General features: G+C 36.3%; 2 protein-coding genes across 5 annotated transcripts in view; one reads left to right on the top strand and one right to left on the bottom strand.

The window, feature by feature from the left end:
- The window catches only part of LOC107460706 (ubinuclein-2), a 6,235-nt gene extending 3,587 nt beyond the window's left edge, over positions 1-2,648 (bottom strand). For 2 of the 4 annotated variants that reach the window (XM_016079093.3, XM_021128724.2), the window contains exons 1-5: positions 2,101-2,648; positions 1,710-1,796; positions 1,462-1,554; positions 1,257-1,333; positions 224-830 (exon numbers count right to left, since the gene is read on the bottom strand). In XM_016079093.3, coding sequence (XP_015934579.1) covers positions 224-830; positions 1,257-1,333; positions 1,462-1,554; positions 1,710-1,796; positions 2,101-2,283 — 1,047 coding nt within the window. In that variant the 5' untranslated portion in view covers positions 2,284-2,648. The remainder of the gene's footprint in view (positions 1-223; positions 831-1,256; positions 1,334-1,461; positions 1,555-1,709; positions 1,797-2,100) is intronic. The other 2 variants (XM_016079092.3, XM_016079091.3) reach the window with 2 other exon arrangements.
- A 1,684-nt stretch (positions 2,649-4,332) lies between these two features.
- Positions 4,333-5,523, top strand: LOC107460670 (uncharacterized). The gene is made up of 2 exons (XM_016079055.1): positions 4,333-5,257; positions 5,360-5,523. The coding sequence occupies exons 1-2, from the start codon at positions 4,333-4,335 to the stop codon at positions 5,521-5,523; spliced, it is 1,089 nt and encodes a 362-aa protein (XP_015934541.1).
- The last annotated feature ends 10,336 nt before the right edge of the window (positions 5,524-15,859 follow it).

Genomic DNA, 15,859 nt, shown 5'->3' with positions numbered 1-15,859 from the left:
CTTATTCCATTCTATTCCATTCCATTACTTACTGACAATAAAACACAGCCCAAGATTCTAAGTGTGAGAACCCATTTGTTTTATAGCAAACACTAAGGAGTAATTGATGAAGCACTCTAGTGCAGAGGACCCCTATTTTTAGTATCTTCTTAAAACATTTTTATCAAGTCAAAATTCAAATACGAATGCAACGGAAAAACGGATAAAAGATCTGAGAACTCACTGTTACTTGCGTAGCAGACTTTCCTATAGACAAGTTAAGATCCGGCAATTCACGCATGCCATTTCTTTCTTTCAGCCGAGTTGTATTCTCCAAATCACCAATAGTACTTGATGGTCTTCCAGGTTGGGCTTTAGAATGTACATGTGCACCTTTCTCATGGGATTTCTGATGAGATGGATCAAGCAAGCCACCAGCATCTTTATATTTATCACTTATGTTCTTAGATTGAGAAACTCCTTTCTTCTGCTTATCAGCATCTTTTGCTTCTGCCACAGAAGCATGAATATCATCATTTGATGCTTTCAAAGAGACAGAAGAGTCCATTACAGGTTTAGTATCAGCACTTTTCTTTTTAGAATTAATTCCAGTGACATCAGATTGATTCTGAAATTTCAACCCTTCATGAGATTCACCAGGTGCAACTAAATTCTGTGTGGAATTAAGTGTACTCTTTGCCTGTACTGAAGCTTTCTTTTCCAACGCTGGCTTACTCAGTTTAGCTTGTTTATTTGAAACACGATCATTATCTTTTTCACTGGGATTCTTCAGTGTCTCCTTTCTGCGCCTTTTTTTAGGTTGCTGGTTAGGTAATGCCGGAGCTTCAGCTCTGGTAATAGAGTTTAAAAAAAATGGAAAATCAGTAAGAATGACTGGTGATGTGTTTGACCAAGTTCAATACTCCAATACTGGAGAATATATTAATGTTATAACAAGCCAATGTTATAAATGTTGCCAGAAACTTGATGTAAATACTATCAATACCAGATTGTCATTGGAATAAACAAAGAAAGATTTAAAAGAGAAAGAAAGGAGTTGTAACTGATGAAAACGGTGACTTGAGAAACTAGCACTTATTTGACAGCAAGTAAAATAAAATGATGACAACAGACCACCTCAGCAGTGAAACAAGATCAATAGTTCAGTAATTTGTAAGGAAACCTTATCTATGATTTGCTTACTCTAAGCTAAGTGGTACTCTTAAAATATCAATCATCAATCATTTAAAGAAAAACATGTCAAAACAAAAACTTACATGCGTTCCAATTTCCCCCTATTTACAAAGAACCCGTCATGTTTGATTGCAGAATTATCAACCTCAAAGTATTCATCCTGCATGGCAAACAGTTTGAAAACATAATATAGAAGTAGAAAAAGTCCAACAGTAGAATAATATTCCTGTCAGCAATCAATGATCACAAGAGCCACAAAAAGCCGAAACACTATATAGAGATACTAACCAGCTCAGCATCATCAATGAAGGAGTCTTCTGTATCATACTGATCATCATCAGGAGCATCAAGCATATCCTCGTCGTCACTACTATCCTTACCCTGAAAATTAATTCCGCATTCCATATATTAACAAATAAAAAACCTACATATCAACACCAAAGCACGCATATAAAACACGAATCAATGGCTTAAACGAATAATTAATACCAACAAGGAAAACAGCATAAAAATCCCAGCAAGCAACATAAACATACCATGTAAAGGCGCTCAATCTTCTCTATTACAGCACTGAAACGGTTCGGCTGATTAGCATCTTTTCCCTCAATATCAGAAGCTTGTTCCTAAAAAAGACAAAAGATTATAGTCAAAGCTAGCATAACTGTGAAGCACATCACCATTGCAAAAAAAATAACAATAACTTCAACGTACTAACAAAATTCGATTTCACAATACAATCCGCAATTCCAAAAATCACAGAAAACAGAATGCTAAGCATCACAGTCCAAATCAAAAGGAAATCAAAATAAAACAGAATAAAAAGTTCAAAACCGAGAAAAGTTTCACCTATGGCACTATCTAGTATGTGAATTCAACAATGTACAAAAATTACAACGAAGATTGAGGCAAAGAAAGATTAAGACTAACCGGAGCAATTACGTCATCGAGCTTGGGTTTTTCGGAGGAGGACGATCCATTGGTTCTGTTAGCATCTTTGAGAAGCTTCTTCCACGACACGATTGTAGTCTCTCCCGGGCGAAGGTCCACCGTGAAAATCATACGGTCGCTCTTCTTGACGAACGACGACGACGGCCTCTTCTCCTCCGCCATGGCCGTAGGCGGCGGGAGCAAAATCAATCGGTCACCGTCTCAGGCGAAGATTCGAGTATTTTCGGAGGAGATACTGTGAGTAAAAGCCCTAGGGGAGCGGAAGAACAAAGAGGGGATTTTCGGGTTGAAGGAGAGGGATTGCGCGGGATTCCGAAATTATTATTAATTAACGAAAATTAACGAAAATTAACAAAAATTAAAATAGAATAGAAGGAAAAATTAAATGGAATTAGAGATAAATGAAAAAATAGTAGTGTGTGTGTAACTGCAATTCGAGTTTCGGAGTTTGCTCGTAAAATCTCGGTTGTTCTTGCGAGCAAAAGGGGAAAGTGGGTCGGGTTTGGTGATGGGCCGGTCGGGTCGTGGGTCCACAGAACGAAGTGTCTGCACTTTGCGAGATTCAGTTCCAACTTCCAACTGAGCTTCTAAAACGGTAGTCCTAGATTGGTCACGTGTGACTTGTTGACCACAAAGGTGGTTTTGGTGATATGGTTGGACAGGACAAATATAAAGATAGGAAAATAGCAAAAATAGCGAAAATATAGAAAAAAAAATTGTATCATGAGATTTAGCATTTTATTATCTATTCCAATTTTAGATATACTTTTTGTATTTTCTATTTCTATATTTAAATTTTGTCTTTTAGATAAAATACAACATAACGAAAATTAAAGTAAGAATGGAAATTATATATGTTCTAAATAGATATGATTCAAGAATGGGTTCACGTCAGAGTTGGTACAGGAGACTTTGATGTTCTGGTAAAAGAGATTGAACATGAGACGTGTAATATACTTTGCACCGAAAAAGTTAAGGATGATACAGGATGAAGATCGGTTGATGATGGTTCCACGGGGTGAGGAAGAAGATAAGGGCAGAATTGTAATTACAGACACAATTTTGAATGAATGGATTAATGGTCGTGCGTATCGTAATCGAGGGAAAATCGGAATGTATCAAGCATTAATTGATGATAATCACGGTATGCATGATTTGGGAGGAAGAGCCGTTACACTCTATGCGGAAAGCTCAGAAAAAACAGTCTCTTGTGGGCTAATTGGGCTGCGAAGGGATTCCACATATGCAAAACAAAAAAGCTAAGTAAAGGAAAGGCTTGGGCTGGATGCAATAATACAAAGCTTGGGAATGGGCAGGAAATGTTGGGCCCAGCACTCAAGGACCAAGAGGATGCGGGTTAGCGGGCTATGAGGGATAACTCGGGTCAGTCACCTGTGGGGGATGCAGGTTGCATTTCTCCAGATCTGGACTGCACGGACGAAGGACACGGCGCGCTTGGAGAATCCCCATTCGCTGGAAGGGAGGACGCGATTGACGGGGAGGGCCGCGGAGGGAATGGACTTGGCGTGAACCTGGGGGGCAGCTGCGATCGATGCGCATGACCGATTCCAAACCAGCGTGACTGGTGCCGTTGAAGACTCGGGGAGTGATGTCGGTGGTGGTGGAGAGATGCCCTTAGAGGCGGCCAACCATGGTTTATGTGGTGTTTCGAATCATCCGGTAGCAGGGGGAGAACGCAGTGACAAACTCTCTGAGAATTGCAAGGATGGAGGCGCGATCTTGGCTGACAACACAGAGGGGAGGCACGGGAAGCAGAGCGCCAGAGCAAGGAATGGTACCTGGAGTGAATGAAGGCCGGGTAGACATCAGTTCTGCGTGCAAACAGGTAGGATGGTCTGCAGTCAGAATGAGGACGGCATTGGGGAGACCAAACCGTGCCATGAGGAAAGGGAGAATGATGCGGAAGCAAGTGACAATCAGCACACCGATATGGAGGAGCAATTACTAGAGAATAGAAAGACATGGGAGCTGGCACGAATCAGAAGCAATATTATACAATGAAGAAGATGACATTATGGCAATTCTATAAGCACAGAATGAAGAAATAGCTCGTAAAAGAAAAGTGGCAAAGCAGAGAGCAAAAATGAGACAGTGCAGACCCAAGCATGTAAAACAGGTGTGTAAAATAATTTTAAAATGATATTATGTTCTTGGAATGTTAGGGGGTTGAGGGGAGACGGAAAATTAAGAATGGTGAAGGACCTAAGGAATAAACATAGGTTACAAATGTTAGGTTTGATTGAAACTAAAAGGCAGACAGTGACGAGAATTGACGTTGCAAGAATATGGGGACAAGGTAGTCCAGGTTGGGAATATGTAGGCTCTAATGGGGTGTCTGGTGGACTCTTGCTAATTTGGGATGAGTGGATGTTTAAATTGAATAATTGCTATAAGGGAGAGAGGTGGTTATGTGTTGAAGGAGTGATCTTAAAAAATAGTTTCAACTGTGCGATTGTCTTGGTCTATGGTGCACATGAGAGAGATGCGAAGATTCATGTATGGAAGGAGCTGAGCTATATTGCGGGGTTATGCCAGGTTCCGTGCTGTTTCACGGAAGACTTTAACAAAATAGTTCATGTAGAGGAACGGAGAGGTACTACTGGGTTGACACGATCTGCGAAAGATTTTAAGTCTTGGATACAGGACATGAACTTAGTGGATTTGCCGCTCACTGACTGGAAGTTTACATGGTTTCGCGGGAATTTTTGCAGTCGCATAGACAGAGTTCTGGTTAGTTTGGAGTGGCTAGAAGAGTTTCCAAAGGCACATTTGCGAGGTGGACCAAGGGGTTTGTCATATCACTGCCCGCTAATAGTGGAGGGTAGGAAGCTGAGAGGAGGTGCGAGGCCGTTCCGGAGCCTTGATTTGTGGTTTACGCATGACGGATTTCTCAGGATGGTGAAGGAGGAATTGAGAGGTTTGGGGGAGCTACAATTCACCGATAAATTGAAGGTGCTGACAGGTCCATTGGGAAGATGGCATAAGGCAAATTTTGGTGAGATTGATAAGAAGATTATAAAGTTTGAGGGAGAGATCAAGAGGATTGATTATCTGGTTAGCAATGGAGTACACGATGGAACACTGGAGGCTAGAAGAAAAGCGTTGGTTAAGTGCTGTGAGTGATGGTATGTGAGAAAAGAAGTACATTGAAAACAGATATCACGGTCTCGACATGTGAATGAGATGGACAGAAATACAAGATACTTCCATAATATAGCTTCAGCAAGAAGGCGGAACAATAGGATTGATACTCTGGTTATCAACGACAGGCTAGTTCGAAACCAGGCTAGAATAAAGGTTGCTATCAGAGAGTTTTATAAGGACTTATATCATCAGGAAGACTCTCCTATTATGGGTTTCAGAGATGGCCTGGTGGTTTAAATAATTGAGGAGGATGCTATGGCTCTAGAAGTGATGCCGTCGGCCGAGGAGATCAGAGAGGTTGTGTGGGACTGTAGGTCATCCAAGGCGCCAGGGTATGACGGCTACAACATTAACTTCATCAAGAGATGTTGGGATGAGATTGAGCCTGAATTCATGGCTGCAGTGATGGGGTTTTTCCACATGGCCAGGCTACCGGCGGATGCCAATATCACTTGGGTGGCGCTAGCACCTAAGTTCATAGGTGCGAAGGAGATTAAAGACTTGCGACCTATTAGTATGGTGGGGTGTGTGTATAAGGTTATTTCGAAGGTGATAGTTAGAAGGATGAGATCAGTGATGCCAGCTTTAGTAGGAGAGACCCAGAGTGCATTTGTACAGGGAAGGAAAATCCATGATGGGGCACTTATTGCGTGTGAAACAGTTAGCTGGCTTAAGCTGAGGAAAAAAGAGGCTGCCATTATCAAGCTTGACTTCCAAAAAGCAATGACAGGGTCAAGTGGAGCTTTGTGAACATTGTGCTGCAGAAGATGGGGTTTGGGCATAAATGGAGAGCATGGGTTATGGAGTGTGTAGCTACTGCGTCTATGTCGGTGCTGATAAATGGCTTGCCGTCTAAGCCTTTCAACATGGAAAGAGGTTTAAGACAAGGTGACCCACTATCTCCGTTCTTGTTTGTACTGGTGGTGGATGTGCTGCATCGAATGATTGGAGAGACAGTGAGGAATGGTCGTATATCACCATTGCTGGTTGGTAGAGATAGTGTAGTGTTGTCACACCTTCAGTTTGCTGATGACACTATCCTATTTTGTCCACTAGAAGAGGAGACTATCAAGAATTACAAGAGGCTTCTACGATGCTTCGAGTTGATGTTAGGCTTGAGTATCAATTTTGATAAGTCCAGCCTGATTCCAATTAATTGTGAGGAGCAATGGGTCGCGCGTATGTGTAACTGGCTGGGTTGTAAGGGGGATGCCCTTCTAGTGAAATACCTTAGAATCTCTCTAGGAGCTAATCCGAGGTTGGTGAAGACATGGAAGCCTATAATAGACAAGGTGGAGGAGAAACTCAGCTTATGGAAAGCTAAGCTGCTGAACAAAGCAGGGAAATTGGTGCTTATCAAATCAGCGTTGAACAGTCTGCCAGTGTACTATTTGAGCTTGTTCAAGATGCCAAAAGCTGTTGCTGAGAAATTGATTTCCTTGCAGAGAAGGTTTCTGTGGAGTTCAGAAGAGGGCAAGACTGGTATGGCATTAGTAAGGTGGGAAGTGGTGCAGGCGCCGAAGAAAGTCGGTGGACTGGGAGTTGGGGATGCTATGGTTCGTAACACAACGCTGTTGTTTAAGTGGTGGTGGCAATTTGCAAAAGAAGAGTGCCCTCTGTGGAAAAAGGTCGTATGTTTTTGTCATAATCTGAATCCCAATGAGCTACTGTTGACACAAGAACTGCCTACTAGAGGAGGACCATAGAAGGATATTTGCCAGTTACAAATCATGGATCAACATCTAAGGGATAAGATGATTGCAGGCTTGTCCATGGAGGTTGGTGATGGGCATCGGACTCGATTTTGGTTGGATGTGTGGTTGCTTGGTGGATCTTTGAAGGCTCGCTTTCCGAGGCTTTTCTCTGTTTTAAACCAATGTGGATCTATTATTGGGGAGTGCGGGTTTTGGGATGGGTTTGAGTGGATTTGGAACTTCCAAAGGAAGCGAGAGCTCTTCCAATGAGAGTTGGAACTTTTGAATGCTACACATGAGGTTTTGAGACCTGTAAAATTAGTTCATAACAGAGAGGACAGAGTGGTGTGAAAATATGATAGGCGAGGAGTTTTTACAACTAACTCATTTGTGCAGGTGATGCAGAAGGAACTGATCCCAGAGGAGGTAACTAGCTACAGCTTCACCAGGACTGTTTTGGAAGGGACTGATTTCGCCTAGAGTGGAGTTGTTTGTCTGGTTTGTTCTGATAGAAAGAGTGAATAGAAAGGACAGATTGAGCCGGTTTAGAATCATCAGTCAAGAAGATGTTACTTGTGTTCTTTGTAACAACGAGGTGGAAGATGTACATCACTTGTTTCTAGGATGTATATTTGCTTGGCAGGTGTGGAGTGCTTGGATTTCAGCCCACAGGTTGAGATGCTTCTGCGCGATTGTCTGGAACCTATGGTTGGAAAGGAATAGGCGGATTTTTCAGCACACAAGCAAAGGAGTTGACGAAATTATCAACATGTCTTCGAATAGTGCTAACGAGTGGAGCGATGGAGATCCCTTTAGTTGTTGATGGCTATGCCGAAGATGACAACGGGACGGATTCGTGTTGTTGTAATTCTTGTTAAGTTTGTTTGTTTCTAGTTTGGGTGACTCTGGTTGCTCCACTTCTATTGTGTGGAGCTGTTTGCTTTAAAAAAATAAGGGAAAACTAGTATTATTATTAACTAAAGAAGATCAAACTTAGAGATAAGAATAAGCTAATACATGCAATATGTTTCTAATTTTGAGAATTAATGAGATTCTAAACCCGTTTTCAGGCTAAGGGTTTTTCTTTTCTATATCATCTCTTTTGCAACTTCATTCTTTTGTTACGTCCATGTTAGAACTAATATAGAAATATTAGGCGGAGTCATAATTTTTTTTATTGCTAGTATTAATTTTTTATAATTATATTTTTTATTATTTTTTTTATGAAGGACAAAATAAAGGTAAAGTATGATCTTTATTATTCGTTCTATTTTATATTCAATTTATCATCAAATAAAATATAAAATATTAATTTTTTGTGTTTTTATTATTTATGTCATGTTTTCAGTATCTTATCTCGTGATGTTCTTAAAACTAAACATAATTTTTTTATATAAAGTAGCACACTAATATACATAATATATATATTTTGTATTTTTTTTAATATTGAGACACAAAAATACTAACAATTGGACACAAATTTTTTACACTATATTTCATATTAATTTTAAAATACTAATTATTGGCTCAGTGGCCCACTGTCCTCCTTCCTTCCTCATCCATCTTCTTTCTGTCACTATCTTCTCCCTTCATTACTGCTTTTTTCGCTGTCGCTACCACCTCTGCTCTATATTTATTTAGATCTGTCATGTCTCCTACTTTTTCATCTAAATCTGGTATATTTTTCTCTTTCTCCTCCATGTTTGCTTCTCTTCTTATTCGTGTCACCCACCGTTGTCATGTTTTCTATTTCTACGCCGCCTCCCCTTCATTGTCTCTCTTACTCTTTTGGCACCCACAGATGCCACTCTCTCTCTCTTCTTTGTCGCATCACATTCTTTTATATATGTATCATCTTTTTTTCTTTTTTTCTTTTTATATTTGTTGAATTGATTATTGAAATAGAGTTTTTGCTGGTAATAATTTAGGTTGATGTTGATAGTGAAAAGCAATGATGGTGGTTGTGGTAATGAAGCAATAGCAAATGTGTCTACATAAAATTGACATTTGATTTATAGTAGTGTATCTTGTGCATGATTACTAAATACTATTTAAAAAAAATGTGTGTATCTTTATGTGTATTTTTTAGGATAAAGTATTATTTTGGTCCCCAACGTTTGGACCGAATTCTAATTTGTCCCCAAAAGTTTTAAACATCTTATTTCAATAAAAAAAACTTTCAAATGTTCTATTTCAATCACAAAAAAATTTTAAGCATGTTCTGTAAACCCCGCAAAATTAACGAATAAATAGTCAATAAGTTAATTCTTAATAAAAGAAATTAGAAATATAAATTTTATAGTAAAATAAGATAGAGCTAATTAAAATAAGAATTTTGACTATAATTTCAAAGAATTTGGCCCAAGATTGAGCCAAACGAGCCAAACTAGTCGAACCAGACCCAAAATGGGCCCAAGGCCCAACCCATTCAACCATACACACTTAATAAATCTCCTTCTTCCTCATTCATTCAGCAAGAAACGCTGAAGAGAGAAAGAAGTTTATGAACCCTAACTCAAATTTACATTCAATCTTCAATCTCATATATCTTCTTACTCCGAGCTCTGAGCTCCGATCGCTGCACCGTTTGTGGCCACGCGTTCGCAATGTCGAGCTCTACAAAGCCCAGTATATCACAAGGTATGGAAACTATTGATGTGTTTCAGTTTCTTTCTCCCTAAAATTCGAATTATATAAGCAATTATATTAAAAATTGCTTGATTCCGGTGTTTATGCTCGAATTAGCTTGAGGAGAACGTTCAATCTTGCTTCTTTGGTGCTTGTGTAAGGTGAGAATTCTAGAAGTCTAACTAATTCATTGATTTGTGTTTTGGGTATTGAATTTTGGGAATATGTTTTTGATAATTATGTTAGGTGCATGTAAATATATGATATGAGGCAATTGGATATGTTGAAAGCTTAATTGGAAGCTTGGAGTGAGATCGAGTTACTGGATTTTGGTGATTGAGGCTTACAATTTTGCCTTGTGGGTTGCCTTGGAAAATACGTGAAAATCGGCAATGATTTTGGTTTCTCGTATATAATATATAATGTCTTGTGAAAACTTAGGCTAGATGACCATAAGATAAGTTGAAATGTGTAGTTATTTTAATGTTTAGTAATCGATAATAAAGGTTGCTTGGAATCAGGTTGAGATCAAAGAATACACTTGGAAACTCAAATCGAATAGGCGGAAGGACTACCCACACCTCTTTTCAGGTAACTAAATATGAATTTTGAGGGCAAAATTCTTAATTAGGTGGGTAGGATGTAAATTTTGCAAAATTAGCAAATAAATAGTCAATAAATTAATTCTTCATAAAAGAAATTAGAAATATAAATTTTATAGTAAAATAAGATAGAGCTAATTAAAAGAAGAATTTTTACTCTAATTTCAAAAAATTTGGCCCAAAGATTAAGCCGAACCGGTCGAACCAGGCCCAACTCATTCAGCCATACACACTTAATGAATCTCCTTCTTCCTCATTCATTCAGCAAGGAACGTTGAAGAAAGAAAGAAGTTTATGAACCCTAACTCAAATTTACATTCAATCTTTAATCTCATACATCTTCTTGCTACGAACTCCGATCGCTGCACCGTTTGCGACCACGCGTTCGCAATGTTGAGACCTACAAAACTCAGTATATCATAAGGTATGAAAACCATTGATGTGTTTCAGTTTTTTTCTCCTTAAAATTTGAATTATATAAGCAATTATGTTGAAAATTGCTTGATTCCAGTGTTTGGGCTCGAATTAGCTTGAGGAGAACGTTCAATCTTGCTTCTTTGGTACTTGTGTAAGGTGAGAATCCTAGAATTTTAACTAATTCATTGATTTTGTATTTTGGGTATTGAATTTTGGGAATATGTTTGTGATAATTATGTTAGGTGCATGTAAGTATGTGATATGAGGCAATTGGACATATTGGAAGTTTAATTGGAAGCTTGGAGTGAGATCGAGTTGCTGGATTTTGGTGATTGAGACTTACAATTTTGCCTTGTAGGTTGCCTTGGAAAATACGTGGAAATTGGCCAAGGTATGGTTTTGGTTTCTCATATGTAATATATAATGTCTTGTGAAAACTTAGGTTAGATGAGCATAGAATAAGTTGAAATGTGTAGTTATGTTAATGTTTAGTAACTTTGATGGAATTATTAAATGATATTGAGAATGAGTAGTGATTGATGATTTTGTTGAAAGTGTGGTGTTGGTGTTTAATGATAAATTTGATTGAGTTTGATGGAAGTTGAATTAGTGTACTTGATATAGATTAGCAATTCTTGATGTAAATGTTGATCCATTCATGATAGTAGGGTGAAGTACTTATTGTTGGTAATTGTTGAATGAAAGGGTTAAATGCGTATGTTGGTATGTGTGGCATGAGAACTATATATATGAGTATATTTGTTATTGATTTGGATTGAGAAATTGTGAAGATGTATGTGTATATACAGGGAATTATTGAATTATTGAGAGTATTGAGTGTGGTGTGTTGTAAAATGAATGGGAGGTGTGGAGTTGAGTTTTGGTGATGCTTTGGTTATAAAATGTTTGGGTATGAAATGAGGTTTTGGTAAAAATAGGGGTTTGGTGATCTTTGGAAAAGTTGATTTTAATGAACTTCACCAATCCATAACTCGAGTCTCAGATTTTGGATTTAAATGAAATCTATTTCAAATTAAAGATAATTTCAAGAGCTTTAAAATGGTATAAATTTTGTGAAAAATAGAATTTAGTAGAGGAAGTTATGAACGCCGGAAGTTGTTAATGTGAATTACGAAATCTGCACTTTATCAGCTTTTAAGAAAAATGAAGGTGGTGCGTATGCGGAGTCCTGTTTTTTCAGCAAGCTCAATTTTGTATTTTAAACATGATTTTAAACTTCTAAACCTCTATTTTTACTCTTTTATACCATAAATATTAGTTTTAAGTATAGTGAATAGATTAAACTATGAAACGGGGTAACTTGGCACTGAAGGAAGATACTGAAAGTGATGAATAAGGTAGGATTGAGAACAATGCGATGTTGATTGATATTATGAGTTTGATGAGAATTATGCATGAATATATATTTATGAATGTTGAGATGATGAGTTATGATTTTGAGGATAGACGAGTAATTTTTATCCAAGTTATGACTTTGTGGATGGACGAGTAATTCCTATCCGAGTCATAGCTTGTGGTTAGACGAGTAATTCCTATCCGGGTTATGGTTGAGGCACCTACCTGAATAGACGAGTAATACCTATTCCGGGTTGGATGAAACACCGGCATGGGAAGACGAGTAACATCTGTTCCATGTTGTGGTGTTATGTCCAGGGTTAGCTATCGGACATGTCGGGTTGACTTTATAACCGATAGATGAGACTCATTAGCCATAGGGCAGGCATATATCATATGCATATGTTTGCTTTGTTTGATTGTGCATTATTTGGGTTTGCCTTTGTAAATTACTATGCTTATTTACTATACTTGGTACCTGTGTATCTGAATTCTACCTGTGATTGCTTTGTTTGTATTGCTTGTCTGTGCACTGGTGAATTTAGAAGGTTGGAAGAGGTAGAAGGTAGATTGTAGAGTTAGAGTTTTATGAGACAGCAAGTGGATTGTAAATTGAGGGATTAGGTTAGGATTGAGTTAGACCTTTATGAACCTTAGATAACTATCCTGCTTATGGTTTACCATGATAATTCTTTAAGTTTTAAGTTTATTAATATGAGTATTGGCGTTCTAGAATTGTCTCTGACATTTCCAGGACCTTATATCTTATGTGCGTGGCACCTTTACCATGCTGAGAACCTCCGGTTCTCATCCCATACTGTGTTGTTGTTTTTTAGATGCAGGTCAAGAGGCACCATGACAGGCATCTGGAGTTCTGCAGTGGAGTGGTTTATGGGATGTTATTTTGGTGTATATTTAATATATAATCTTATGTATTTAACTCTCCAAGCAGTTTCTTTATTTTGTACCTCTTAGAGGTTTATGGAAAGCTAGAGTTTTATGTTTATGTATTTTGGACTTCGTGCTATGTATATATGTATGTAAATATTCTCCGACCAGCCTTAACTTCGTAGGCTAAGTTAGGGGGTTTGTTATCTTGTATTCTTGACCTTCTAATCCTGCTTTCAGTTTAGTTAAACTTATGAACCTTGGTTTCTTAGTACGTAAGTTAACATTATTCCTGACATAATACTCTATTTGGTAGGGTGTTACATGTTCAATGTTATTCTGCCGTTAAATTTGTCTCAGACAATTCGCATATTGAAGAGGCAATAACGTTCGATTTCAGTATGTAAGTAAAATTGATTTATAAACAATCACTAATATAAAGTTTTTTCCTTTGATTTTAAAGTGTTGATGATTGATTGTGAAGATTTTGAGTTTTGTAAAAAAAAAAAATTGAGAAAAAGAAGTATCACCTGAAGGTTTTGGTTATGTTTTTCTAACACATGAAAGAAGATATAACTTAATTAATAACGGTATTAATGTCCACGTCATTTTGTTAATAGTTGGTGTTAAATTTAATGTTAGGACCACATTAAACTTATTTAAAATTTTTGGGAATAGAAATATAATGTTTAAAACATTAGAAACTAAATTAAAATTTGTCCCAAACGTTAGGAATCAAAATAGTATTTTACCCATTTTTTTATACTAATAGTGTGTCTTGTATAGTTTGGTTTATCGTTTTATTTGTTATTTTTAATAACTTTTATCTTTAGAATTTTCTAAAAGAAAAATAGTAAAAATAATAAATTTGTTTTTTATTTTTATCTATTTTTTCTACAAAATATTTAAAACAAAAAACATTAAAAGTAAAAAATAAACAATAATAAATAGCCCAAAGGATGCCAATTATTTTTTTTTTGTTGCACACGGTATCTCCCAACTTGATAGGTCAAGGACTAATTCGTAGCGGATTGGAGCTCCATTTAAGGGTCTGCTGCTAGCCAATGAGTTGCTACATGCACAAGACATGATTCGAACCCCCAACACTTACTTAAGCGGATGAGTGAACTGACCACTCGACCAACCCAAGTTATTGATTATTTAGTAGTCTCTCTACTCTTCCATTGTCGATGAATGGAGGAAATGTGCCTTTGTGCAAAAACTTTTTTTGTCTCTTTGTGCAATAATTTGGTCTCACGATTCTGTCATTCTGTGTCCTAATTTTTTTTATTCTATTTTTAAAAACACAATGAAATTATTTACTTATTACTTAATTTCTTTACATTTTTCCAAAAGTTGGAATTGGAATGGACCTTTTTTTTCCAAACACAAAAAAGGGAAAAAGACAAATAAATCCCTGACTTTTTTAAATTTTTGACAAATACATTCCTAACAAAATTTAAATACAAAAAAGTCCCTGACTTTAACAAATGGAAGACAATTTAGTCCTTTCATCTATTTGTCTCTCATACACCAAACAGAACTGGCTGACGTGGCTGAACGGTGTCTAGGTGTCCGTTACGGTACCACGCTGGAAGGGGAATAAAGTTCGAAGGACATATAGGTCATTGAGAATTTAGTTCATTATACTTCTATTATACTTCTATGATGAGAATTTAGTTTATAAAATTATGCTTGTCTTTTGAAATCTAGTTAACTTGTTGTATTCTGCAATTTAAATTATTTGTATTAAAATTGCAGAAATTGTGCTTGTTCTGTTTCTACCTTTTTTCTTAAATTGCATTAGTTCAGTTTTAGTGCATTTGTGTATTATATTAGAATTTGTTAAATTATATTAGTTCAGTTTTCATCATACCAGTGGCATTAGTTAGCATCAGTTCATTTATGCATCAAGTTAGCATTAGTTCATTTGTGCATCATTCATGTATTAAGTTAGCATTAGTGCATTTGTATATTATATTAGAACTAGTATTTTTATCCATAATAACATTACTGAGAATAATTTTTTTAATTATAGTTGACTTTGTTCTAACAGTATAAATTATGCATGGCACAAAAGATTTATAAAATCAAACTACTTTTACAAAAAAGTCGTAAGTTGACAAAAGTCTCTGGCCAAGAAAACCAAGATATCTGCAGATAAAAAATTAAATAATAAGATTTTTAGTTATTATTTTTATATGAAAAAGTCTAATTTTTTATTAATAATTAATTTTAACATTCGTTATCTAAAATTTAAAATAATTTAATGTGTATATTTTTACATTTAAAATATTTTAATTGTAAAAAAATATCGGATGATATATTTTGATTTGTCAAATTACTAATATAAAATATAATTATATATAGAGTAAAAATAGTAGAGAGAAATAGAAAAATAGAGAGAGGTAGATGAGAAAATTTAGGAAAGGAGTTTATTAATTTTGAAAAAAAATTTCTCTCAATTTTAATAAGAGTGTCATGTGATGTGACACATTTGATTATTAAATTAGATAGTAATATATGATACATATAGAAACACAATGAATTAAATTCTCAAGGACTTATTTGTCCTTCGAACATTGTTTGTAAAATGACGTCAATGACTTATTTGTCCTTCAAACTTTATTCCCCTTCCAACGTGACATTGTAACAGATATCTAGACACCGTTTCAGCGGCCATGTCAGCTAGTTCTATTTGGTGTATGAGAGACAAATAAACGGAATGGCTAAATTGTTCTCCGTTTGTTAAAGTCAAAAACTTTTTTATATTTAAAATTTATAAAAAATGTATTTGTCAAAAATTTAAAAAGTTAGAAACTTATTTATCTTTTTTCGAAAAAAGAAACAGGCTCATCATTAAAAAGGATAACAACACTAATTAGTAATTAGCAAAAGTCAACTCAAAAACCCCAATTTTTGAATGAAAATTAAAGTATTAAACCCAATAAATATTTGTTTTAAATTCCCAACCTAATCCCCTTCCAA

This window comes from Arachis duranensis, chromosome 8, assembly GCF_000817695.3.
Source record: "Arachis duranensis cultivar V14167 chromosome 8, aradu.V14167.gnm2.J7QH, whole genome shotgun sequence".
NCBI classification, from domain to species: domain Eukaryota; kingdom Viridiplantae; phylum Streptophyta; class Magnoliopsida; order Fabales; family Fabaceae; genus Arachis; species Arachis duranensis.
Note: the sequence above shows the minus strand (reverse complement) of the source record. Positions and strands in the feature narration are given on the sequence as shown.